Source organism: Protopterus annectens, chromosome 8.part1, assembly GCF_019279795.1.
Source record: "Protopterus annectens isolate FY-2018-M chromosome 8.part1, PAN1.0, whole genome shotgun sequence".
In the NCBI taxonomy this organism is placed as follows: Eukaryota; Metazoa; Chordata; order Ceratodontiformes; family Protopteridae; genus Protopterus; species Protopterus annectens.
The window spans coordinates 89,671,492-89,698,918 of record NC_056742.1 but is presented as its reverse complement, the minus strand read 5'-3'; the positions used below and the strand labels follow the sequence as shown (position 1 = coordinate 89,698,918).

At 39.8% G+C, this 27,427-nt stretch overlaps 1 protein-coding gene across 1 annotated transcript in view; it reads right to left on the bottom strand.

Moving 5' to 3' along the window:
• PABPN1L (PABPN1 like, cytoplasmic) overlaps positions 1-27,427 on the bottom strand; it is a 237,131-nt gene that overhangs the window by 98,422 nt on the left and 111,282 nt on the right. Inside the window, exon 7 of the mRNA XM_044081564.1 lies at positions 3,809-3,954. Within this exon, the coding sequence (XP_043937499.1) occupies positions 3,809-3,954 (146 nt within the window). The remainder of the gene's footprint in view (positions 1-3,808; positions 3,955-27,427) is intronic.

Below are 27,427 nucleotides of genomic sequence, written 5' to 3'. Positions count from 1 at the left end.
CCTGTGGAAATAAGTTGGCAGGTGGTTACTTAGTGCATCAGGGCGGGTACTTGAAGATGTAAAATTAGATGGTCTAGTAACCAGACTCCTGTCCAGGCTAGATTGTTGGGAGTTATTTTTGCCATATCTTGTTGGTGTATTAAAAAGCCGAGTGACTCCAAAGAAGTTCATGCTGTTGATTGCTGAATTTGCATATAAAAAGACTGCCAGTCAATGTTTACATCACCCAGTCAGATAATTGATTTGTGACTATCTGCTAAGACAGTATATTTTCAAGTATTGAAATGTTGTGTCCTGGGGGGGGATATAGCACAGCAATGCATATGCTGTTGTATCTATTAATATGATGATAACCAGGGGGGTGGCATTTCAGGATCTTTTATTTCAGGCTTTAGCTATGTCTCTGCTGTGGGTAGAATGCCTAGGCTGTATTAAGTCATATAGACATGAAAATCTGTGATTTTGTTACATATTCTTTTAAGGTTTAGAGTGACTATTTTTTAAAACTTTTAGGGTGTATTCTTTGGTCTGGGGTTTGGTTGTGAGCTGGGTTGGGGTGGATGTCATCACAGTGATGTATGGGAGAAAGGTGGCTTGTTTATTATGGGCTTTTTAACAGGTATGGGAAGAAGTATTACCTTGACATTGGGACTGACATGTTTTAGTAATTTTGGGTTAAAACAGTGAAAAGGAGTTCTTGGAAATAAGCTTTATGAGATTTTTGAGTATCTAGTGGGAAGATGGTCGAGAAGTGAGGATGAGGAAATGTTTGAGCTGTGCTTATTTATTACTACTACTGGTGGGGATGTCAGGAATGAGAGGAGGAGTATGAATAAAATAATACAGGAGGGAAACAGCATTAGTGTTGTAAAAAATCCTGAGATGATGTAATGAGCAGTGATAATAGTGTGAAGAATAGGTAGGTTTTGATGGGGAGGGATCAAAGTGAGATTTGAGAAGGAATTTAGAACAGAAGTGGGTGGGATGGTATAATGAGAACAGTTTGTGATTGGATAGTGCAGTTAGGCACAGGATAGGAGGATGGGTAAGATGAGGAGATAGTATAAGTGTAGATGCAGTGGGGATGTGTAGGAATTGGGGGTAGGGTAGGGAGCAGAGTGAAGCCCGAGTGTAGTGAGGGCTGAATGGAGTGGGTTAGCCCACAGTGGAGTAAGTACCAGGAAAACAATCTGTAAAACTGCAGTGTGACAGGGGATAAGACAAGTCCAGATAATTTTAAAGACAGTAACACTAGCTGTTAGATCACTGTTAACATATTCCCAAGTTAATTGCAACAGGCAATACTGCAGGGACTTTGGCTTGAAATGATGGTATAGTAATTGGAGAACAACTGAAATGAGGGGAGGGCCAGTCAGGTACTTTTAATGGAATGCAGTTTACTCCCTAAATAGATTGTTTCTGGTAAAAAACTATCAAGGAGGCATAATGTTTATGGATACAAAACAAAGGTGTTTGATCTATAAATACTTGACATGAGTCACAGCATTTAATTTTGTTATGGGCTTTTATTTCTATTTTATTATTATGTTGAATCTGAATAGCAATGGCATCTCATTTAAATGCTGTCTAAAGAACAGAGTTGTAAACTGGTAATAGCAAAGAATAACTAATTTAAGAATGGGTTGAAGTTTTCTGTATTAAAGCACATCAAAAGCAGGTTATAATGTGAGAAGTGGTTTGAGAAGTAATAGGATGGTTATTCAGCATACACTGTCTTAGGGTATGCTACAGACATAATTATTTATTTTGTTGATAGACAGGATGATGACAGATCATATAGCGCTGTGGATATAAAACAAATGCTACTAATGATAGGGGAGATTTATATGAAGGAAACATATGGAGATCACAGTGTTCTGAACTGTAAGGCAACCAGGGTTGTTTAGACAACGATGAGATATATATCCAGCTTAAACTCTAAAACATCAAAGCAAAATGGAAAGTACGCAACTGATCTGAGATTGTACAACAGGTTGTGCAACATTTCTTGTTTATAGTTGATGTATAATATGAAACTATGCCCCAGGAAAAGTTTGTTAGTACTTATTGAAACATACAGTAGTATAGTAGACAAGATAAATGATAATATACAGATACGGAATGTAGAGAAAGGGAATGATAATTATTCAAATGTTAACTTGTATATATACCTGTATTTGGTTTAATAAAGACAATAAAGTATGTTTGTTAATAAAAAAAAAAGAGAGAAAAAGTGTATGCACACTCGTGCGAGTGTACACGCGTGTGCGCACTTACGTTTATGTTTCTATGGACAGTTTCACTTTCCTTTATCATAACTTATTTTACAATTAAACTTTCTATATCATCTGGAGCATTTTATTTTGGAACCATTCATTTCCTTTCTTTTTTTTTTTTTTTTACTCTTCTGTCCTCATGTTGTCCATAAAAAGCCTTTCGTATCTCATAGCATTACCTTCAGGTTTCTTTCAGTTACTCTAACTTCTCTGCAAGCTGTTGCTCAATCTCCTCATGGGTGTACTCAAGGTTTTTTCTTCCAATTTACAGAAATCTTAGGTCACCGATTTTTAAGAAGTCTTCATACTTGTTATCACTACGTAGTCCATTCTCTTGCTCTGATGTTTGCATCACTTTGGGTGCCAAGTTGCTTGATGCATCTTGGGGATTTATTATAACACAGTTTAATGTCTGCTGTCAAACTAAGACATGCTAGTTCTCACACCAAGCAGCATTCACCTCTGTTTCAAGGCTTGTTTAGTAAACACTTCTGTTTTAGTACAATTCCACTGGCAAATTCAAGTCAGCATATGTATTTATTTGGTTTAGAACATTTTTTTTCTTCTACTACTTCTGTGTAGTTCTTCAAGATAATGATTTTTCATACGAGTTAAACTGAGGCATGCTAGCGATCTTCTGGTTTGCATGCAAGTAAACAATACATATACAGTGCAAAAAAAAAAAAAAAATACAAAACCACAATCACATTTACTCCTTCCATATCTCATTTTAACCCAAAAAGAGATAGATTACAAATTCATCTTTTTTGTCTTTTTGCTTTTCATCTGTATCAAGGTTTTCTTATAGTTATGGCACTATTCTTTCTGCTGTTTACATTTTATATATATATATATATATATATATATATATATATACATACACATACACTGCGGTGGTGGTGCTACGGTAGCGTTGTCGCCTCACAGTAAGATGTTGTCCTGTTCGATTCTCAGCTAGAGCGTCTTGTGTGGAGACATGTGTGAATGTGCGTACCTTTATTGAAGGTTGTGCTTCAGGGCCGGCAACTCGACCCGTAAAAATCTACTGCCAATCATTAGCAGACCGGAGTTCCCCTGTGGCGACCCCTAACCAGGAAAAGCAAAAAGACACAACATATATATATATATACATATACATATATATATATATATATATATATATATATACACATACACACACACACACAATTTATTTATAGACACACACACAACACAGACAGATGCATACTAACTATACGATCAGTGTGTTCAGAGGGAATTCAAGATATTACAGTCAGAATTACTACTAAGCAGATCTCACTTTGCTTGTACTACACAGTGGGCACTAATGGATTGATGATCTGTTGTGCTAGGATTACTGATATGTACAATGCATTATCACATGTACTGATAATGTCATGATTTGCTTCTATTACTTCTGTATTTTAAAGCTTCTTTATATTTCTACCGCATTTGCACCAGGTCATGGCTGCAAAAGGCTGTCAGAATAGTTCACTTGTCTTGTTAAAAAAATACAGATGCAGAGCACTGACCTATAATTTCTTCCACGGGCTCTTTGCCTGGGTATTCTGTCATAATTCTTCCATGGTGGCTGAACTGCTCGGTTATTAAAACGTCTCAAAGGACCACCCCGGTCTGTGGAACTGATACCTGGCATGTTTGTCCTCTTTGGCAATACCTGTAAATATAGATTTCACAAACTAAAATGGTTTGTAGGACAATGCATCAAGCTGATGTAGTACAGTAGAAAATGGACTTCATCTTAGAAAACAAACTGGCTCCTTTTAATGGGAAGGATCACAAAGGTGAAAATATACAAGTATGCATTTTCTAAAAATGTGCCCACCTAAAGCAGAATTTGATCGAAATCATAATAAGGCAGCCACTTAGCTGCATAATATATGCATCTATTTCTTTAGCACTTTGGTTGGTTTGTAAACGTCTTGAAGTAAACTTAAAGGTGCAGTAGCTGTTGTAGACTAGGAGTGTAACGACAGTGCTTAAAATAGTCGTATTGATATAAATGTCCCTAGCTGCACGAAATATGGGACATTTAAAAACAAACTAATGGGGTGGAATACCCATAGAAATAATGTAAATGAGAGAAATAAACTGCTTAACGGTTATAACTTGGCTCATTCTAACTACCTTGAAAGCATACTTAAGCAAACTAGTAAACAACTGAAGGGAACCATTAGGAAGCTCAAAGCAAGTATGAACTAAAATAGCCACTAAAACCAAAAATAACTACAAATCTTTATTCAACTATGACAGAAAGTTAAGAATTAACACTCAGTAATGGCCAGAGCACAATATTACTGCACACACATACCCAAAGGAAACAGATAATATTTAGTATAAATTTTACTTCACCAATGGATTTAGCTGTTCCCCAGATTCCACAATCTTAGTCGCCTCCTTTAATTACTATTGAATAAATTTAATCAGCCCTCTCAAAAACTACCACCACCCCATTCATGAGACCCAATAATATACCAGGTTGCCCGATTATCAGTAGCATATATGACCTATCTCAACACCTACATAATCTATCCACTGTTACATTCATGAAGTCTGGAAAATAACCAGTACAATCCAGATACACAAGGGTGGTCCAACCATCACTAGCCTCGTATATACAGCTATGGGGGCTTATTATCTCAGCCCTCATTAATCTAGACATTAAAAATCTCTTAAACCTAGACCCACCATTAATTCATCTTTGCCAAAGGAAGGTCATGCCTGCTTAATGTCTTTGAAAAATTATCCAAAGCAGTGAATAGTGGCTATGCAGTACAGACAGCATATCTGGAACTGACCTAGGACTTTTGACACTATTGCCCATGTAGATGTTACTGACAGACTTGTAAATCTAAACATAAATCCTTATGTTATGTGGTGGATTACTAAATGGTTGTCTGACAGAACCCATATGATGAGAGTTGCAAATGCCAGTTCTATAAACAAAATGCAACCAGTGGTATACCACAGGGATCAATGTCAACCACCCTTCCGTTTGTCTTCTATTTCTCAGAACTTCAGGCCAACACTTCTAGCCTCTGGCTATCTAGGTTTGCATATGATTGTAAATTGGGAAGTGGTTATTCAATCTTCCACTGACTCACAGTTGCACCAACATGGGTTAGGCCAAGTTAATAATTGATGCGAGGACAATGGTCCCAAATTAAATTTGAAAAAAGCATAAGTTTATTTTGACAAACAAAACATTTTCACATACTTTGTAGGTGACGCATCCCTCCAGTCAAACCAGATCCTAAGTTCTCTTAACTCTTATTGAATATAATGCACCTTTTGGCATGCATTTGTAAAAAGATATCACTCCAGTTGAGACACCTCAGATTCACAACTGAAAGGATCAGTAGCCTTAAAAATCTTAGCAGCCTCCCTTTTTATTTACTCTTTTATAAACTCCTCTGCGGAGATCAGTGTTTAGCCTTTTGAGCATGAGGGATCCAACCCTTTTTGCCTAGTCTTCCTTCACAGAATAAATGGTACCTCAAATACCCAGTTAAAGGAATTAAGCCCTCATCAACATGTAAATAAAATATGCTGGCAGGATAAATTCATATCCCAATGTATTCCTCACTTTTGGAACAAACTTCCTTTACAGAATAAAAGGTAAACCTAGATAACTGGATAGGCAGCCTCAGATTCGACCTGGGCTATCTTGTCTTGGCTTGCTTGAGCCTGGAGAAAGTTTTGAATAGGGACTTTTTAGCTAAGATTATAATGGTAAATGATACAAACTCCTCTCTAACTAAAAAGTTAGATATTTGCAGTAGTCGTAATGCCCTGAAACACTATATTCTGACAATAATGCATTTCACTACATAACCAGTTAAAGTTTTGATCTCTAGCAACACTCATGTGTCCCTGAAAACAAACGGTTGGATTCCTCCCCATTCTTCTTTGTTTTAGTCATCTCTGCCAATGTCCTTAAGTCTCATTTCACCCTTATAACTCATTTATTTCTTCACTGGCTGGCTGAAGTCAAACAGTTAGCTTGGGCATCCTTGTAATGTTCCAGTTTTTATGCACTACATTTTGTTGCATTCATGCCTGACATGTAGTGATGTTAGAGTGTACCTAGGTCCATCAAAAATGGCTGCTGTCTATCCCTTACTTACACTAGGGCTTAAATCTCAGTCTCTCACCTCCACTGTGACCCTCCTAGTGAACTCCTTTCCCTCTCTAGAGTGTAGGTAATCCATTATTACCACTTATTTCCACATAACAGAGACATCCTCTCAGGGACCAGGTCTACTTTTGGAGCCCAGATTTTCTGCATCATTTCGTGCTCTGTAATTTTTCACCATATAGCTAATAAAGGATTCCTCCCATTTGCTCAGTCAAGCTAACCAAATATATGTTTCTATTTTCCTTTAGAGTTGTAATTTGCTTTTCTTGAGAATTTTTTCACTTAGGACCTGTAAGAATTGATTGGCAGCCTTTATTTCATCCTTCCCTCTCCATCAGTGGAATACAGATGTTCAAGAGATACCAAAACAGCCACGTCTCCGAGTGTTTGCTACCAAACAGCTGCTAATTAACCTATCTCTGATGACCGATTGTTGCTACACCTGGGCAAATATGGGCACATGCTCTAATTTAAAAATACTGTGCTCTGGGTAGAGCTCTGCTGGCTGGCCATAATAAATCTCTCAATGAGTATGTTAACTTGTTAAATACTGTTTCTATAAGCTGTACCATTGAGTGGAATTAGCTTTTCTCTGAAGGCAGAAAGGGTGAGTTTCCTCTTCAGTTGTTCTCACCCTAGTGTTGCTTTTTGGTGCAGGAGAAAGGGGTCAGACCCCTTGCATGAAAATGCTGAAAGTTTTCCTCCCCATGAGGAAACATTGGGTTTTCTTTATGAACATGCACATTCTTTAAAAAGAAGAATGCATTTGATGAAGAATCAGCTGCCCTAGATTCTTTTTTTTTCCTTGTATGTTTTTGCTTTCATGGCTACCAGCCTTCAGTCCTCTTCAATAAGTGAAAGATAATTTGTTTCCCATTAGTGACCAGCAGCCACACAGTCTGGTGGGAGTTGACTGGAGGGAACCAATTTCCATGCAGGCAAGGCTTTTGTGCTTGGGGCAATCTGTACACTAATCAGCCCTCACAGCTAGCCCCCCCATCATAGGCTATCCAGACTATAAGTCACTGATCATCAGTTCCACTTTCTCTGCCTCCATTTATAATTCTTTTCCTGGTCCCACTTGGAATGGCTGACAAGCTCAGTTGTGGTTAGGTGCATTTTCTTTCCATTCAAACTTTTGTCCCTGACACAGTATTCTCCTCCAGCTGCAGAGTTATAAGCGTGCACACCAATAAGCTACCCGAAGGGTGACCAATGCCACTCTGTACAGATATAACCCCTGCACCAACATTTGCAGCTCCAAATAAGACGTGGTTGCTGTGGCTTACATACAGCATCTCTGACTGCATACAGCTCTTGGATGACTAAAGTACATTCACTTCCTGGGCTCTCCACCAACAACTGCTCATTAAGTACATATTTTAACTATTGTACTAGAGTTAATTACCTAAGTAAAAGTTGGTCTCCTTTAAAACTGATCAGAGGCATGCACACTGAACTTGACTGCCTGCTCTGCACCCTCTCCCTATCCTCACTATCCACTCAGCTCTGCATTTTCCACCTCCCAAAATCTCTCCGCTTCTCCCAACACTAGCGTTATCCATGGACTACAAATGATACAGCACCAAAACATTATATCGCTACCCTTCCTATATCTGGGACCTTGCACTGTGCTTTTATGTCCTACTTTTTCACAGTCTCCTTTCTAAATCATCTCATACTTGACTTTTACAGCGAAAAGGTTTTGTTAACCTACACAACCAATTGTAGAACAACAAGGATACCTGCTTGCTGATTGTTTTCATTCACACACACTGTGATCTAGTTGCAGACACCTCCTATCTCACCCCCTCCAAGTTAGTATCTTCTGAAACTTCTTAGCATCCTGGTTGACTCAGGTACCATCTTTACTCCACTCACATCTAACCATTCAAACTTTAAACCTTGACACAGTATCCCCCTCCAGCTTCCGAGTTATTAGTGTGCGCGACGATAAGGTACATTCTGTAAGCTTCACCCTTCACTATTGTCTTGCCTTATTTAAATGTGTATTGCAATCTTTTATGGATAATGTAATTTCTTGATTTGTTATGAGTGTATTGGAACAAACGGTGAAGAAGCAACTTCATCCCGAGAACTTTAGAAAGCATTTGTGATTACTTCCTCTTTTTTTTTTTAATCTAAAACTTGACCAAAATGGTTTGCAGTACTTACCTTTCTTATCTGCAGCTGTTTAGTTCTTAGTCATTACATTATTGTTTCAACAACTGAGGGTGTTAAGTTACTGTTGTATTTTGCATTTACCAAGTTGAATGAAACAGACAAAGCTGTGACCAGTTCCTATGTTATTTGCGTAGCATTTTGTCTATTTACAAAGACTCCTGTTCATGAATTCTGTTAATGTGTCTGGATGACTCTACATTTCTGATACAATTAGTTGCAGATAGCTAAATTTGTTAGTTAGTTGCAGATAGCTGAATTTTTTACAATTACATGTGCCTCTAGTCAACTAGAAGTACAAATGTATTAGCACTGCTTAGTTTAAATTGTACTACTCTGTACATATTATAGTGACAGATTTTACTTTTGATACAATCGGACACGGTTAGCAAAAGTTGTTACAAACTGAAATGGATGCATCTGTAATCAACTTCATGTACTAATGTATTTATAGGTTCATAGGTTGGTACTAGGCTATTGGCCCTAGGGCCTATACAAGCCTAGCCATAACAATTCCCTGGATATTTCTTCCCACAATGTTTACTTCCCAGGACCCCTGTCTAGCAGGGCGACTGACGTGATCCCTGGGGTGAATTTCCTATCTCTAGTTTAAATTTGCACTGCATAGTTATCTGTTACTCGCTAACTGCTATTTAAACATTTATTCTTTGTCTATATTAGATAAGTTCCACTCTTGTACCTACTACTATGCTGCCTTCCACTCACTTCTCACTCCTCTTCTTTCCAACTAATATCCCCCCACTCTACTTCTTATCCTTAATCTAGGCCATCTTCTTCCTTTATTATTCTCTGTCCCAACCTCTCTTTTACTAAACTTCCACTCTCTCTCACTGTCCCTATGATGTTCTTCGTGTTTCACTATTGCAGTCATTGCACTTTGGTTATCTTCCTGCAAGTAGCCCTCAGTTGGCCCAAATACCAGAGTCTTGGGATTTCTGCGTCGGATGCTGCCGCCTCTTCCATGACGTCAGGTCATCAGGGGTATAAAACATGCAGCTGACGCCATTACATCAGTCTTTCTTGCCGAGAAGGAGTCAGAAGCAGAAGCAGAAGCAGTTTGCAAGTGCCGGTCGGCCGCTACATGAAATTTTCATTTTTTTCCAGTTTCAGACCTGAAGTCTTCTAAAGCTAAGTACCCCATTGGGGATTCTTTTTTCTTGCTCTAAACTGATGCCAGAAAAAATTAACAATCGTCTTGCCTGTGGAAACCAAATACCTCGCAGAGATTTTCATTCTTACTGCGTCACCTGTTTAGGCCCAGGCCACAATGTCCCTAGCTGTCGGTTTTGTGTCTTAACACCGGAACCATTCGTCGTGGGGCTATTTTTGTAGCTAAATTCTTTTGCTCTCGTTCTCCATATTCCGAAATGGTTCAGTAAGCCGTCAGACTATTGATCTTCCAAAAAAGCACAAAGACAGAGACAGACCGCATAGGTCAAAAACTGCAGACGTTTCCATTGAGCTAGTCGCCAGTCCGGTGGGACTCAGTGAGGCGCCTTTGCAGCCTATGATGCCTGCTTCTACAGATTCGCAGGCCTCTGCCGAGACCCATTTGGAGTCTGGTATGCTGCGAGATGCTTCATCAATGACTATGGAACCTGCGGATGTCTCTACCTTGGATGGGTCTGGAGCCGCTGTGTAGGCACTGGCTTCTGAGGGTGTATTCTGACCTACCAGTATTCATTTTAAACCAACAACCTCATTTCCTACTAAAACTACCAAGTTTCTTAGGTCCAGAGGTCACACTATGCTTAGAAAACCAATGTCCAAAGCGCATGGTCAAGCTCCCATACAACAAAAACAAATGCTTAGAATGGCTGAAGACCTTATTACTCTAATTAGGGGAAGCCAGCCTTCCCCTGCCAAAAGACAAAGAATTGAATTTCTTTCTGATTCTACAGACCAGGAGTCTGATGACTCTGACCCTTGTGATTACCAGGACATACCCTTGTCTACCTATGAGGAGGATTCAGATGCAGAGGAATCCATTCCCTCCGTCTCCCCTCCAAAAGATTTTTCTTTTGGTGAAACCTTGCATACCTTAAAAGAGCATTTTCCACTGGGAATGCCAGGACTATCCTCAGTCCAAAAAGAGACTCAGGGAATTTTTAGATTTGCCTCAGCACAGGCCTCTAGCTATACCCCCTGTCCTGGATATTGTAGATGATGTCTTCTTGGAGTCCAGTCTTACTCCTGACACTTACCACCAGCTCCTAGAAAACCTGACAGATACTACAGAGTACCTGACTCTCACATATTTCTCTTTAAGAATCCTACTGCGGATCCAGAGACCATATCCCAGGGGCCTAAAAGCATTAAGGCTACTACAGCCAAAAACCCTACGCCCTTCAGACAGGGATTCTAGAGCTTTAGATAGATGGGGTAAGAAGGTATATACCTCTGCAACTCTTGCCATCAGGGCTTTGAATTGCCAGTTTCACATGTTTAAGTACCAGCAACATATTATGGAACTAGTTAAACAAAAAATGGTGTTACTTCCAGATTGTGCAGAAAATAAAGATTTACAAGCGTTAATGCATTCTGCAAACCAAATTAGTAAACATACTTTGCAGTGTGGGTTTGATGCCCTAGAAGCATCTTGCAGGGCTTCTGTCATTGGATCTGTACTGAGAAGGCATGCTTGGCTAAAGGAACAAATCTTGCCTGGCCATGTCAAAACAAAATTACTAGATGCTCCATTAAATCAGGAGCGTTTGTTTGGCACTAAAGCAGAAGTTCTTAAAAAGATGGAAGACAAAGCTAAATCTATGCAAACTGTCAACGATTTCTTACAGGTACAGCCACCTAGATTCAGCAGGCATTGGCCTTTAAAAAACTTGTCCTTTCCAGTCCCTCACAGGCCTTCTCAGTCCAAACCCAGGGGAAACAGACCACCAATACTACAGTCTCAGGGTATGCAGAGACCTAAACAATGGAGCATTTCCACCTCAAAGCCAGGGAGTGGTAAGCCACCCCCTTATGGAAAAAGTTCACAGTGACTTTCCAATTATCCTTCCCAGCCATGCCCAAGCACTTGCGCCCCAGGAGGAAAACATGCCCTTCATGCAAAAAACTGAATGCTCATTACTCAGGACCAATGGGTTCTAAACACTGTATCCCAGGGATACAGATTCTACTTCCACTCACTGCCAACACCAAGCGGGTTGCTAGACCTCCCTCCAAACCAGTGGGCAGAGGCTCAAAAGTAAGTACTTTCCCTTCTCCATATAAGGACTATTCAACCTGTCCCAGTAGAACAAAGGGGACAGGGTTTCTACTCCAGACTGTTCCTGGTACCCAAGAAAAAGAGCTCTTAGTGCCCTATCCTGGATCTATCAATTCTCAACACCTTTCTGGTGTTCCCAAAATTCAAAATGCTTACACTGCAACACCTTCTTCCTATGCTAGCCAAGGATGCCTGGTTAGTCACCCTAGACTTGAAAGAAACTTATCTGCACATCCCCATAAGGGAGTCTTGCAGGAAATATCTACGTTTCAGGGCAGGCTCTATGCACTATCAGTTCTCTGCACTTCCCTTTGGCTTATCTACTGCACCCGGAGTATTCATAAAATGCCTGGCTCCAGTCATTGCTCACTGCAGGCAGAGAAACATTCAAATCTCCCATACTTGGACGATTGCCTGATTCAGGTGAACAGTCAGGAATTGCTACTTCAGCACCTGGCATTTGTAAAAAGACTTCTAACTTCACTGGGATACACCATCGATGAAAAGAAATCACAACTGGTGCCCAGCCAACAAATTGTATTCCTGGGAGCAAGCTTGAACACAACTTCCCAGATGGCATTCCTCACACCAGAAAAGCAGGTCTATTTGATAAACTATTTCAAACTAATGGCCAACAAAACCCAGCTATCTGCAAGGAAAATACTGCAAGCCCTGGGGTTCATGGCCTCGTGCATTCTGCTAATTCCATTTGCAAGACTGCATATGAGGAAACTTCAGTGGTATTTAAAAAATCTCTGGTGTCAACATTCCCAGACCTGGAAACAGTGATTCCTATCATACCTTGTCTAAGGGCAGAGTTCCTTTGGTGGGCAGAAGCATGCAACCACAATGGACGTCCTTTCACTCAACCCCTCCCCATGCAAACCTTGACAACAGATGCTTCAGGCTATGCATGGGGGGCTCACATGGCAGGCAAATGCATTCAAGGCAAATGGAGCCCAGAACAAATTCCCCTGCATATCAATCAAAAAGAGATGCTAGCTGTACAAAATGCTCTGACGGTCTTCAAATACCTCATCCTTCCAGGATAGCTCCTGATAAAGACAGGCACCACCACAGTTATGTGGTATATAAACAAGTAGGGAGGCACTTATTCTTACCCACTCTGCAGATTAGCCATGGCTCTGTGGAACACAGCCTTGAGCATTCAAATGCACCTACAAGCTCAATTCCTGCCAGGCAAGCAAAATTCACTGGCAGATGACTTTGGCAGAAATCGTCTGGACCCTCATGAGTGGAAACTGGAACCAAACTCATTCAAACTTCTAACCCAGAGGTGGGAAACACCGGAGGTGGACCTTTTTGCCTCCCCCAAAACTACCAATTGAACAAAATCTGCACCAGGAACCCTCACAGCACAGCCTGGAAGGTAGACGCCCTATCCTTTACCTGGGAAAACCTCTCAATTTATGCCTTTCCTCCTCTGCCCCTCCTCTCAAAGTACTACTCAAGACCAAACAGGACAAACCAAGGGCAATCCTTATTGCACCAGATTGGTCACACCAGCACTTGTACCCACTCCTATGCAGTCTGATAGCAGTGCCACCCTGGCACCTACATCAGACACCTTCCCTGCTGTCTCAGCAGGAGGGACAGATTTTGCATCCACAGCTGGAAACCCTAAACCTTGCAGCCTGGCTTAGCTCCTGAATACACCACCAGCATCCCTCTGCAAACAGGTGCTGGATGTCATCCTTGAGGCCAAAAAGCCTAGTACTAGGAAATCCTATGCTGAAAAGTGGAAAAGATATTGTTCTTGGAGTCAGTCTCTAGGGAAGGACACCGCTGCATCCAGCTTAGCTTAAATCCTTAATTACCTAGCAGAGCTGCTCCACAGAGGCTTATCCTTCTCATCCATTAAGATTCATGCCTATGCCATCCCAGCTCATTATAATATTGATCCTACTCTCTTTTTTTCACCCTATAAAACAGTTCCTGAGAGTAGCTTGCAATTTAAGGCCCCCTAGAAGAGTGCCCACCCTGGCCTGGGACCTTAACTTTGTACTGGAGAAGCTCACACTTCCCCCTTTTGAACCTGCTGCTTCAGCAGAGTTAAAATTCCTCTCTTGGAAAACAGCCTTACTTCTAGCTATTACTTCAGCAAGAAGAGTGTCTGAGTTACAGGCACTAATGGCGGTGAAGCCCTTCATTATTTTCCATGCTGACAGGGTTTCCCTCAGGACTAACCCTTCCTTTATGCTCAAGGTGGTATCCAGTGTGGCTTTCAACCAATCCATCCATTTGCCAACCTTTTTCCCTAATCCTCAGAATAAAGGGGAAATGATCCTGCACTCCTTGGATGTGCACAGACAGCTCAGGTTCTACCTAGACAGGACTAAGCCTTTCAGAAAATCTGATCAGCTGCTAGTCAGCTTTGCTACAGGGGCAGAGGGCAAGGCCATTTCGAAGCAAACCATTTCCAAATGGATAGCACACTGCATCCATTTCTGCTATAAGCACCATGGAAAACCTACCCCTCTGGGGATCAGAACTCATTCCACTAGAGCTAATTCAACCTCTACAGCATTTCTCAAGGGAGTCCCTACCAGGGACATCCTGGGAGCTGCAACCTGGAGTTCTGTACACACCTTCACCAAGCATTACCACTAACCTACTTTTTCTAAATCCAGAGCTGGATTTGCTACAGCAGTCTTACAAGTCCTGCTAGCCAGCCTCAACACTTGACTGCCTCCACCCTTCCTCAACTTTGGGAATCAACCCAAATGTGAGGACTGCAACAGTGAAACATGAAGAACATAGTGCAGTTGTGTACACTTACCATAAATGTAGATGTTCGAGTGTATTCACTGTTGCAGTCCTGGTTTCCCACCCTCCAGCCCCCTGGCTTTCTATATCCTTTCTACATATCCCCTTTATGGCCATCTTTTTATGGCAAGGGTATTTACTTTTTAGTGGAGGTGTTCCACGCCATGTAATAGCTTCCTATTTTGGGGGCTCCTGACATCTGGGGCAAGAAAAACTGATGTAATGGCATCGGCTGCATGTTTTATACCCCTGACAACCGGATGTCATGGAAGAGGTAACGACATCCGACACAGAAATCCCAAGACTCTGGTATTCAGACCGACTGGGGCCTACCTGCAGGCAGATAACCCAAGTGTGATGACTGCAAGAGTGAATACACTCAAACATCTACATTTATGGTAAGTATACACAACTGTACTTTCTCCTTACTTTGAATACACTGCACTAGCATTATCAGAAGTCTCCATTTTTTCTCTTTTTTCAGCCCCCTGAAGGGTGACCAAGAGCTATCCTGTACAGAAATAAGCCCTGCACCAACATTTACAGCTCCAAACAAGAGCCGTTGCTGCGGCTTACATCCAACATCTCTGACAGTGCACAGCTCTTGAGTGACTAAAATGCATTAACTTCTTGGGCTCTCCACCAAAACTGTCCATTAAGTACATATTTCAACTAGAGTTAATTACCTAAGCTAAGTAGCTTGGTCTCCTTTACCTTAAAACTGATTAGAGGAGTGCACACTGAACTTGATTGCCTATTTCTCACTTTCTCCCTATCCTCACTATCCATTCAGCTCTGTTTTCCACCTTCCAAAAATCTCTTCCCTTCTCCCAACACCAGTATTTTCCATAGACTGCAAATTACACAGCACCAAAACATTACGTTGCTACCCTTCCTATATCTGGGTTCTTGCACTGTGCTTTTATTTCCTACTTTTTCACCATCTTTCTAAATTAACCTAAACAACCTACTTGTAGAACAAGTATACCTGCTTGCTGATTGTTTCCTTTTGCACACACTGTGATCTAGTTGCAGCCTGCTCTGTTTCACCCTTGCTATGCTCAGGCGTCACTCTGCCGTCCTACCCCAATTTCCACCCACCCCTCTTCCTCAAATTTATACTCCATAAACCACTCCCCTACCACAACTTCAGTTAACCACATTACACCTACATCACTACATCACTCCCATACTAGACTATCCTATCACCAGATCAATAAACCACCACCACCATCCTAGTCTTCCATCCAACATCACACCACTATCAGTACATCACCTACCACTCCCACACTAGCCATTCCTGCAATTACTATTTTACAACCTTCACTCCTACAAAACTGGACCATGTTAGCATAACCCATTAATCACACTCTAAATCGCAGACATTACTACCACGGTCCATAGCACTCAACCTTCCATCTCAAAAATGAGGAACACTAGCCCTCATAATGTGGAACAAATGGGCAAAATGTGGAACACATACTAATGGCTTACTGACAACTTCAACTAGGAAGGTCATAGGATGGTTAAAATATGCTGGTTTTACTTATAAAGAATATCTTTTGATGAATTAATGTGATTCATTTCTATTTACAATGGATTTCACTTTAAAAAATTCCTAACACTGAATGTGTGACAGTCTTTCAATGTGGAACTTTGAGGAACGTGAACTTTAAGACCCCAAATGAGGTACATTCCTCGTAATGAGGTACACTTGAGAGGTATGCTACCACCATTAACTAATACTCCATAGCTAGGCCAACATTGGAATTCAAATAGCTCAAACAACTCTACCTACTATATTACTTATTATGTTTCACCTAAACATATCTACACAGGCAATACTTCTAACTACCCTCACACGACTAGCACATATTGCTACCTACCCAATGCATTACCTCACCAGTCTACCTCTACCACTTACCCACAATGTCAACATTTTTTACCGACTCCATCTCCCCAACTATTCTACATATAAACATCATACCTTAACACCCTTTAACATATCCTACCCTTTCACTATCCCAATAAAATATCCAATAAATATGGCAAGTACATAACAAATTTCATAAGAACCAAAGTAAATGGTGCAGCCAGACTATCACTCAACAGAGTCATACATCCTAATCCCGACCCATCTGTTAACATCCAGCTAATGAGCAGTCCATCTCAAACAACTTCCTAGTAAAACAAATAACACGCTGATACTAAATTTGAACGTCAGAAGTATTGGGAAAAAGTCCATGACCATCACACTAAACTTTCCCTATATTCTCCTGACTTAGTATTATTAACAGAAATCTGGTGTAAACCTGACATTTTCAATAATGAAATTCTAGCAAAAGGCTATACACCCTACGTAATGACTGTACATCCAAAAAAGGAGGTGATGTAGCCTTACTATTTAAAAATATACTAATGTAGAAAGCTTGGATATACACACACCTACTTTAGGTAATGCAAAAATCTTACCTGTACAACTACAAATTAACCCCAGAAAAAATGTCAATATAACTGGTTGCTATATACCACTGGGGAACAACATACCCACATTGGAGACCCTAACTGAGTGAGCCTCTGAGTTCCTCCAACATGAAACCATTATCTTGGGGGACTTCAACATTGACTGGTTAACCTACAACTCCCATTCTCCTACCAACTTCACCAACCTCCATGGATTTTCACAGCTCATCCAGTGTCCCACTAGAATCGACAAATCAACCAAGAGACACTGAATACTTGAATGGATCCTGACAAACAGACCATCTCTTATCTGTCAATCAGGATACCTCTCTGACAACCTGAGTGACCATTTACCTACTTATGTAATAAGACATTGCACATATCAGGAAAAATCGGAAACAAAAATTCAATCCATCTAACTTTATGAATATTCTCAAAGCCTGTAACTGGAACCCTCTCAAAAACCTCAACCTTGAAGCTGTTCAATATTTTAACTCTGCTTTCCTTGATATCTTAAACTCCAATGCCCCTACTATAACTATAAGAATCAAATCCATCTACACCCCCTGGATGAGCAAAGACACTAGATCTCCTGAAATCCAGAGATAATGCCTGGGCCCACTGGCACAGAACTGGATCCCATACAAACAGACATTTCTTGAACTCTGTAACAAGCAAAGATACATGTCAAAACAGACAAAAACTAGCTACTACCACACTGTACAAACCAGATGTCAAAATAACCCCAAACATGTCTGGTCAGCCATTAATAACATTCTCCTCCCTGGTAAATCTAGTACTCCCCCCCCCCCCCCAATAATGGATACCTCACTCAATGTTGCCACTCATTTCAACAAATTCTTCACTGAATCCTTTCTGGCACTTGCTGACACTCAAAACCTGCCCATCCTCCAACCAACCATCCAATTTCAATAATAACAAAAATGACTTTACCTTCCATCCTGTCTCTACTGATTTAATTAAACTCCTTAGGAAACTAAAACCTACCACCTTAGCCACTAATAAACTCCCAGCTGAATTTCCGAAAATAGCTGCCAATGCCATTGCATACACTGTATCCATGGTTAACAGTTCAATATCGAAAATCTAGTGCTTGAGATCTGGAAAATCTCACCATTCTTTCACTCCACAAAGGAGGTAACTCAAATGAGTTAACCAACTCTTGGCCTATAGCAATACTCTCACCTCTCTCCAAAATACTGGAGAGGTGTATACACAGACAACTTATGGACTACCTCATGACCCACAACCTTCTCACAAACACCCAACATGGCTTCAGGCCCTATCACAGAGTCACAACAGCCCTCATGCCATTCACTAATACAGTGAACAATCATAGAAATAATGGCAACTATGTCTCTGCCATCTTGCTTGACCTGTCCAAGGCATTTCATATGGTTAACCACAACTCATAAAATCCCACTTAGAAGTGAACCTTAGCAAACCACCTTAACCTGGTTTAAAAAAGTTATTTAACAGACAGACAGCAAGCAGTGCAGTGGTGGCATGAACTCTCTGCATTACCAGTCATAGTGGGTGTTCCCCAAGGCTCCATCCTTGGTCCTTTACTTTTCTCTGTCTTCACTAACAACCTCCATACCTCTACTCTACATGCCTCAGTCATCCAATAAGCTGATGACTCAACATTAATCTGTTCCTCTCTTTCCCTCCAAGAACTTCAATTAAAAACACAGGCCTCTTTTCTTTCTGTAGAAGAATGGTTTACTAACTCTCAACTAATATTAAACCTCAATAAAACCAAACCTCTCATATTCCAGAAGACTACTCACACCACCCCTATACCCATATTCACTATAATTTCTAACAACAAAACTACTCTCTCTCCTGTCACTCATACCAAACCTTTTACTCAACATAATGAAAGTACACAAAAAATTAGGGGGGGTTATATAGAAACAAACAATTCCTCACAGATGGCACCAGATCTAAGATAGCATACACACATCTCATATCTACACTTGCACATGCCTTCCCAATCCTCACCAATATTAGAAAATTAGATACAACTAAACTTGAAACCTACTGTAACAAAATTGCAAAGTTCACCACCAATAGCTCGCATCTCACACACCACTGCTTAGTCCTTAAACAACTCAGCTGGCTTGAACTTCCTCATCTTCTCCTCTACCAACAACTTGTACTAACCCGTAAAATTCTATACACCCTGGAGAAACCCCCTGCATTGCAAAACCTATGTCACGCCTACTGCAGTACTAGGGTCCTATGCTCCAATAACAAACATCTCTTTCAAGTCACTAAAGCCAACAACTCTGCAGGTATCTCTCTTTATTCAAACTTCATAGCCAAAAAATGGAACACTCTGCCCTCTTATACATCAGCCACTAGATTATGAACTCATTTTAAAAAATCCCTAAAAACACACCTTCAAGACAATTGGATTTATTAAGTGTCACCCGTGGCTAGTCCAATTCCATCTTCTGCTTGCTCACCTAGTGTAGTTCTCTTCCATTATTACAGGCAGCAAATGTTACTTTATCCTGCATGCATCACTCTTCTTACATCTGCCTTCCTCTAACTGTAGTCACCTGTAGTAAACTTCATCTTACTGGTGTTATTCGATTGTACAATTTAAGGTGTTAACTTTTGTACCTGTATAGTGTTCTTTATTCATCCTAAAAATAGTTATTGTACATGTTTAAAGTATTTTATCTTTATGAATAATCCACAAATCGACCATAAAGACACTATGCGGAAACAAATCCAGAAAAGATCAAAAATCCTTTATTAAAATGAGCTCTTTCATCCAGTCAGTATGAACTTCTTCAGGTAATGAATTAACAGCATCCAGTCATTCATATACACCAGTAAATTAAAATCAATTAAAAACTAATGAGCAATTCTAATTAAATTACCGTGTCAACCCTTACAAACTGCTGTTCACTTAAAGCTGCCTATTACAGTGAAATTAGGAATAAACTTTGCAAAATCAGTTTATTTTTAAAAAACCTTTTATAAAACGTTTCATGGAAAATCATCATATTACTTGAAGCTCCCTATTACAGTGAAATGAGGAATAAACTTTGCAAAATCATTAAAAAAAAAAAAAAAAAAAAAAAAAAAAACTTTTGTAAAACGTTTCATGGAAAATGATCATATTACCATTTTCAAATCTAGGTGCTTAGGATTTCCCTCTCTCTTCCCCCCTTAGCTGACCTGGTGTGACTCAGATTGAACTCTACAGTTCCCTACAAAACGGTGTCTACAGGACTGCAATCTGTTTCTCTCAGCATTTAAACAGATTGAACTCTACAGGTCCCTACAAAACGGTGTCTACAGGACTGCAATCTGTTTCTCTCAGCATTTAAACAGATTGAACTCTACAGTTCCCTACAAAACGGTGTCTACAGGACTGCAATCTGTTTCACTCAGCATTTAAACAGAGTAGGTTGCACACAAAAAGCATTTGTTAAGCTTTCACATACAGTAGCTTTGTAATTAAGCAGGTCACCATATTGGTCAGCCATAGGGCTTTTTTTTCTACTTGAGTGTTTGCCTCCTTCCCCTGTAACTTAAATAATTTGACTCTTACATTAAGAGCTATAATACTTACCTTATAGCTTTAGGGCACCTTAGGAAACCTTGTCAACTGCAACAACCTGACATTTGAACAAATAACCCTTGTAAAAATTCCCAAAATTGTATACTGTTGGTCTGTCTTTCCTGCTAAAGTGAAGTGAAATTACAGTGCTGAGTGCAAGTAACATTAAAATTAAAGTACTGAGTGCAAATAACACAGTGCTGAGTGCCGATTTTAGGCCCTTACATTCAACTTACCTCTGGTGTGGTGTCTTGAGTCAATCAGGGTATTCCCTGTAACCACTCCTACTGCCTTCTCTTCTCCCATCCCCCTCTTTCCTCAAACAGGTTAAACTGCGACAATTCAGTACATGCATCATTTTCAAATCTAGGTGCTTAAGATTTCCCTCTCTCTTCCCCCCTTGACTGACCTGGTGTGACTCAGAGTAAGTTTCTTCATTGTATGGAGTTTTTTGTGTAACTGAATGACCTGCTGCTAAATTCTGATTCTGCACAGACTGCTCTATTTTTTTTTCAGAGGCTCTATAAGTAGCTAGTGACTTTACTGAATTTCTGTGGTAATATTTGCGTTTAAACTGAACCTGTACCTAATCAGAGCTCCTACTTGCTGCATGTGTTTTTAATGTTTAAATTTCACACAGACATTGAAGAAGTGCTTTTATGACTTGAATAACTTGGGATAGCTATACCTGAAGTGCTTTTACTGGCAATTTTCCAGTTGTACAATTGTGAACAATTGATTTAGTTTTTCTGGTATATCTTTAAAATCTGGCAAATGTTACTGCATTGCTCTCTTGCTTAGGTTTCTTACCTATAAATCTTGGTTCATTCTGAAGTATGCTACTTTACCCCCCCCCCCCCACCAAACCTTTCTGAATGTATTATTATAAAATAACTGCCTGTTGCCTTCATGCTTACCCTGGAATCTCTGCTTTTCTCTTTTCCTAGTTGAACTCTACAGTTTCCTACAAAACGGTGTCTACAGGACTGCAATCTGTTTCTCTCAGCATTTAAACAGAGCAGGTTGCACACAAAAAGCATTTGTTAAGCTTTCACTTACAGTGCTTTGTAATTAAGCAGGTCACCATATTGGTCAGCCACAGGGCTCTTTTTCTACTCAAGTGTTTGCCTCCTTCCCCATAACTTAAATAAATTGACTCTTACATTAAGAGCTATAATACTTACCTTATAGCTTTAGGACACCTTAGAAACCTTGTAAACTGCAATAGCCCGGCTACATTCGCCCTCGCTATGCTCGGGCTCTCTTCACTCCGCTCCCTGCCCCCAATTCCCTCCCACCCCCCAGTACCTCTAAATTTATAGTACTATAGTCACTCCCCCACTTTCTAGATCCTATCTGCTTTCATCTGGGATAATTCCTCCCACCCCCATTCTTCTACCTACATTTTAATAGCACCTATTAGCTTTCATCTGGCATTCTCCCATCCCCCTTCCAGTACCTTTACCTCACCACTCTATCTTCTGGTGTTGCATCACCAGGTAAAACAGTTCCTTAACTCACTAGCTGAATCACAGATAATGATATACTCCTCTTTACTACCCCTCTTGTTCGCACCATACGTCCTTACCTTCCATGAAAACCAGTTTCTCACGGGATTTCAGGTCCCAAAAGGCCATACTATCACCCCAGCTGTAAATACTTCCACCTTCAACCATACTTACAGTACCAGATCCTATCAAACATCTTGTTCAGTCTATCAACATCTCAACCCCAGACACATTAGCTCTAGATCCAAACACTACCATAAACTAATAAACAAATTCATGAAGTTCATATAGACTCAACCTAATACTTGGTGGTGATATTCGCCCCAACCCTGGCCCACCCACTTCAGATACACATACCCCCTCTACTTGCAATTTAAGCTACAAACCTACAATTAATAGGCCAACTAACTCTCTCCTAGCCTGTCATCTCAATATTAGAAGCATTAATAACAAGGTACATGAATTGCATGCACTTCTGGATGTCCACTCCCCTGAGATTCTCTGTTTATCTGAAACCTGGTTAAAACCCAACACTAAAGACAATGGAGTGTTACCACCTGGGTACAACATAGACAGGCTGGATCGTGCTTCGAGGAAGGGGGGTGGGGTAGCTGTACTGAGTTGAATGTCACCATAGATGTAATGCAACCACCTCAGATTAATAACTCAGAGATTCTTGCCACCAAATTGCAACTTAATAAAAATAAATGCATTAATATCATCTGTATGTACAGTCCCCCATGTTACAATATATCTACACTTGAAGATATCCTGCACTGGCCATCATGTCACTACCCCCAAGAAACTCTACTACTTGGAGACTTTAACATAGACTGGGGCACCTGTTCCTCAGAATCCCCAACCACCTATATTAACCTGCATGCATTTACACAAATTATATCCACCCCTACCAGGATAGGTAAACCCAACCAAAAAGAAAGCATACTTGACTGGGTACTCATAAATTGTTACCCCCGACTGTACACCTCTGGTACCCTCCTTGATGGCCTAAGCGATCACCTTCTCACATATGTAATTAAGCACAAAACCATTAATTCCCAACAACCCTTATTCAGAAAGGTTAGAAACAATAAAAACTTTGACCCTGCCAAATTCCAACAAGAACTAAACTCATGTAATTGGTCTATTCTAAAACACCTCCCCTTAGAGGAAGCAGTAGCATACTTTAACAAATTCCTTGAGATCCTTGATTTGCATGCACCTGTTCGTTCAAAGAGAACCAAGGCAAAAACTGCACCATGGCTTTATATAGAGCCTAAACTCAAAACTACCCTTAGAAACAAAGCATGGGCTTTATGGCGTTCTTCTAAAGACCCTCAAGATCACATTAAATACAGGCAATCCAGGAACGAAACCAAAAAATCAGTTTTACAAGACAAAAAACAATACTACTGTAATTTACAGACAGTAAATCAAAATAACCCTCAGAAGTTTTGGGCAGGTTTAAATAATCTACTACATCCTGGACAAACTTCAACCCCAATCCCTGTTGCTACTGTTGATAAAACCCCTGAAGATGTTTCTGACAGTTTTAACCGATTCTTTACGGAGACAATTCAAGCCCTAGCTAGCCAACTACCTCCTAGCACCCCTGGTCCTGAAAGTAGCATCCCTAGAAACCTACTCGTATTCAGCTTCCAACCAGTCACCACTTCATTTATCCGAACCTTGATCAAAAAATTAAACCCACTACACTTTCTGTTGATCAACTCCCTGCCGAGCACCTACAAAAATCAGCTGATGCTATTGCTTACCCAGTCGCAATACTAAATCAATTGAATGATAGTAGAAGCTAAAATTCCCACCATCTGGAAAATATCCTATGTAATCCCACTTCACAAAGGAGGCAGCTCTACTGAATTCTCCAATTATAGGCCAATAGCTATACTCACTCCACTTGCAAAGATTATGGAAAAATGTATTCATAGACAACTCATGCACCACCTAATCCAAAATCGCCTTATGGCAGACACTCAGCATGGCTTCCGTCCTCATCACAGCACTACTTCAGCCCTCCTAGCCTTTACCAACACCATAAACCATAATCGCAACAATAATTATATATCCTCAGCCCTCTTTTTGGATCTTTCCAAGGCATTCGATATGGTTGATCACCAACTTTTAATCCATACCCTGCAAACATTCTGTCTAGATACTGGAGCCCTCCAATGGTTTCAATCCTACCTGAATGGTCGACAGCAGGCTGTCCTCTGGCAGAACAAACTCTCTAACCTTCTGCCTAACACCCTTGGAGTACCACAAGGCTCTGTACTAGGGCCCTTGCTGTTCTCCATCTTCATTAACGACCTTTATACTGTCATCCCAAAAGTCAGCTGTATCCAATATGCTGATGACTCTACTCTGATTTGCTCAGCCACATCTCCAGTAGAGTTATGGTCAGCTAACCAGACCATCTTTAATACAATAGAAAACTGGCTTTTTGAACATTGTCTGATCCCAAATCCCAAAAAAACTAAAATGCTGTTATTTTCACCAACACGTAGGTCTACTGCTTTCACCTTTACCATAAATTCAAATGATGGCACAATAATCTCCCCTGACCCCTCTACAAAACTAGGTGTCATCATAGACAATAATCTAAAATTCGACCTACATGTTAACCAAACTATCAAAACCATCAATAAAAAACTAGGGTCACTTTACAGAATAAAAGGCTTCCTAACCCCTCCAGCTAAAATTGTCATAGCTCGCTCTCACCTTCTTTCAACCCTTCTGTATGCATCCCCTCTACTCTAGAATTTAAACAAAACTGTCCTTAAACTCTCAATTTGCTACAACCACATTGCCAGGTTTGCCACAGGGCTGCCTTTTAGGACACATCATTGCATCAATCTAAATCAGCTTGGGTAGCTTGAACTGCCCAGCCTAATCCAGTATAACCAACAGATTATGGCCTATAAAATCCTCTATAAACCGGACAGTACTCCTGTACTTAAAAATATTATCACCCCCTATAACAATCCTTGACCGCTTCGATCCTCTGACAAACTACTAATTCAGACTAGCAAAATTAATAACCCAGCCGGTGACTCTCTCTTTGCAAACTCTGTAAGAAGATCCTGGAACTCTCTTCCAGCTGATATTACCTTACTTTCCACCTTAGGTCAATTTAAAACTAGACTCAAACAACATTTGTCAATTAACTGGCAATGTCAATGTATCAAGCCTGGCTAACTCTCTCTAGAATGTGTAAAAATCTGTTAACCAGTTTACTGTGTAATTTAATTTAATCCTGACTTGCGCTCAGGATTAACTCTAACCTGTGGAACTTGTTTAATTTACTTATGTAATCTCTGTAGATAGACTGTTTGTAATATGTAATGCTGGTATTATGTAATGCTGTATCTGCTTACCCTTGGAACTTTTCTCCCCGGGCCTCTGCTGAAAATGGACATGCATCCAGTCGGACTATCCCGGTCAACAAATGTAAAATAATAAAATTACTTGAAAGGCATATGTCTAAACCAACAGTAGTAAACTAGAAGGTCATTAAAAATCTTAAAACATGTCTTAAAAAAAAAAAAAATATATATATATATATATATATATATATATATATATATATATATATATATATATATTAATTATACATACAAAGTTGTTCTTGCAAGATAAACTTACACTTCTGTCTGGATACTTATCTATCAAGAGCTTTTAATCTAAGCATACAGTAAATTGAAATGTACTCATTCAGGCCTGGCCATGTTGAAGCATTCAATTATACCTGCCACGATAATTCTTTTTTCTCCAGGTGGAGACCAAAAGGGCAGCCGCTTACATTTACTTGAATTTGGTCTATCACCATGTATTTAAAAAAGTGTGATCAGGAAATTCCAATATATGCTAAAGTATTCATATCCTTCCTTTTCTTTATATTGTACTCATGTTTGTATATTCTCTCCCTGATTCTATGTTGTTTTTACACTGTAGAAACAGGGACAGTTTGGGCAAAGGGCTATATATATTATGTACTTGGAATCACAGTTGTACTTCCCTGTCAAGTAGAACTTTTTACCATTGACTACAAAGTTGTCATTTGTTAATATTTTGTTACAGAAATAACACTTCCCACACTTAGACATCATCTTCTTTAAGGGTTTTGTATGTTCTTTATTTATTGCTTATAACATATTCTTGACATTATAACCTTTCCTGAAAGCCAGATGTGGTTTTTCACCTACTTTAACTCTTAAATTATCATTTAAAAAGATGGACCATTTTTATGAAGTACCCATCTCGCCCACCTATGGTCACTACTAAAAGTTGTAATAAATGCCATAGAGTAGACAGGCAATTCATTACTGATACTGTATTATTCTCAATATTCAAATTAGTTTCTAAATAAAGTGGTAAAATTGGTGAAAAAAGTGGGTAATTGAATGTTTGCATGAAAGGGACTTATGGCCAAAGTTGAATTTATATGAGGCACTGTTAGAACTAGTCCTGAATAATAATTCCTGAATAATAATTTTATATTGTTTGAAGGCAAGTTGTTTGCCCGAAAGAAAGGAGCAACAATGGGATCACCATGTGGGGCTGTATTTGCAAACAGTGTTATGGCTTACTGGGAGCATAAGTATGTATTAGGAGGAGATTTTAGTAACAAGCTAAGACTATACAATAGGTACCTGAATGATATTTGTATCATCTGGAAAGGGAGTGAGGTGGAACTAAACGCCTTCCTTGAATACATCAATGAGACTACTAACTTTCTGAAATTTACGTATAGTAAAGAAAGTATAGCGTATTTTGATATTTTACTTAAGAAATATTTTTTACTGGTGTATATGAATGCCTGGAGGCTTCATTATCTGAAGAAGTTCATACTGACTGGACGAACAAACTCATTTTAATGAAGGATTTTCGATCTTTTCTGGATTTGTTTCTGCATAGTGTGTTTTTGGATGATTGGTGGATTATCCAGTTTATTTTATCTTAATGTAATTAGATGTAAAATGTTATAGCACTACGATTCTGTAGCTGTGAAATTGTACTTTATTAATGTGTGTTACATGAGGAGCTTTTCTCCCCAGGCCTCCGCTGAAAAAGGACTGTGTCGGACGCAAACAAATGTAAAATAAAATAAATGTCTTTATTGTGGTAAACCTTACCACTAGTAATGTATAGGAGTGGATTTGTGTAATTTAATGTCTTAACACACTC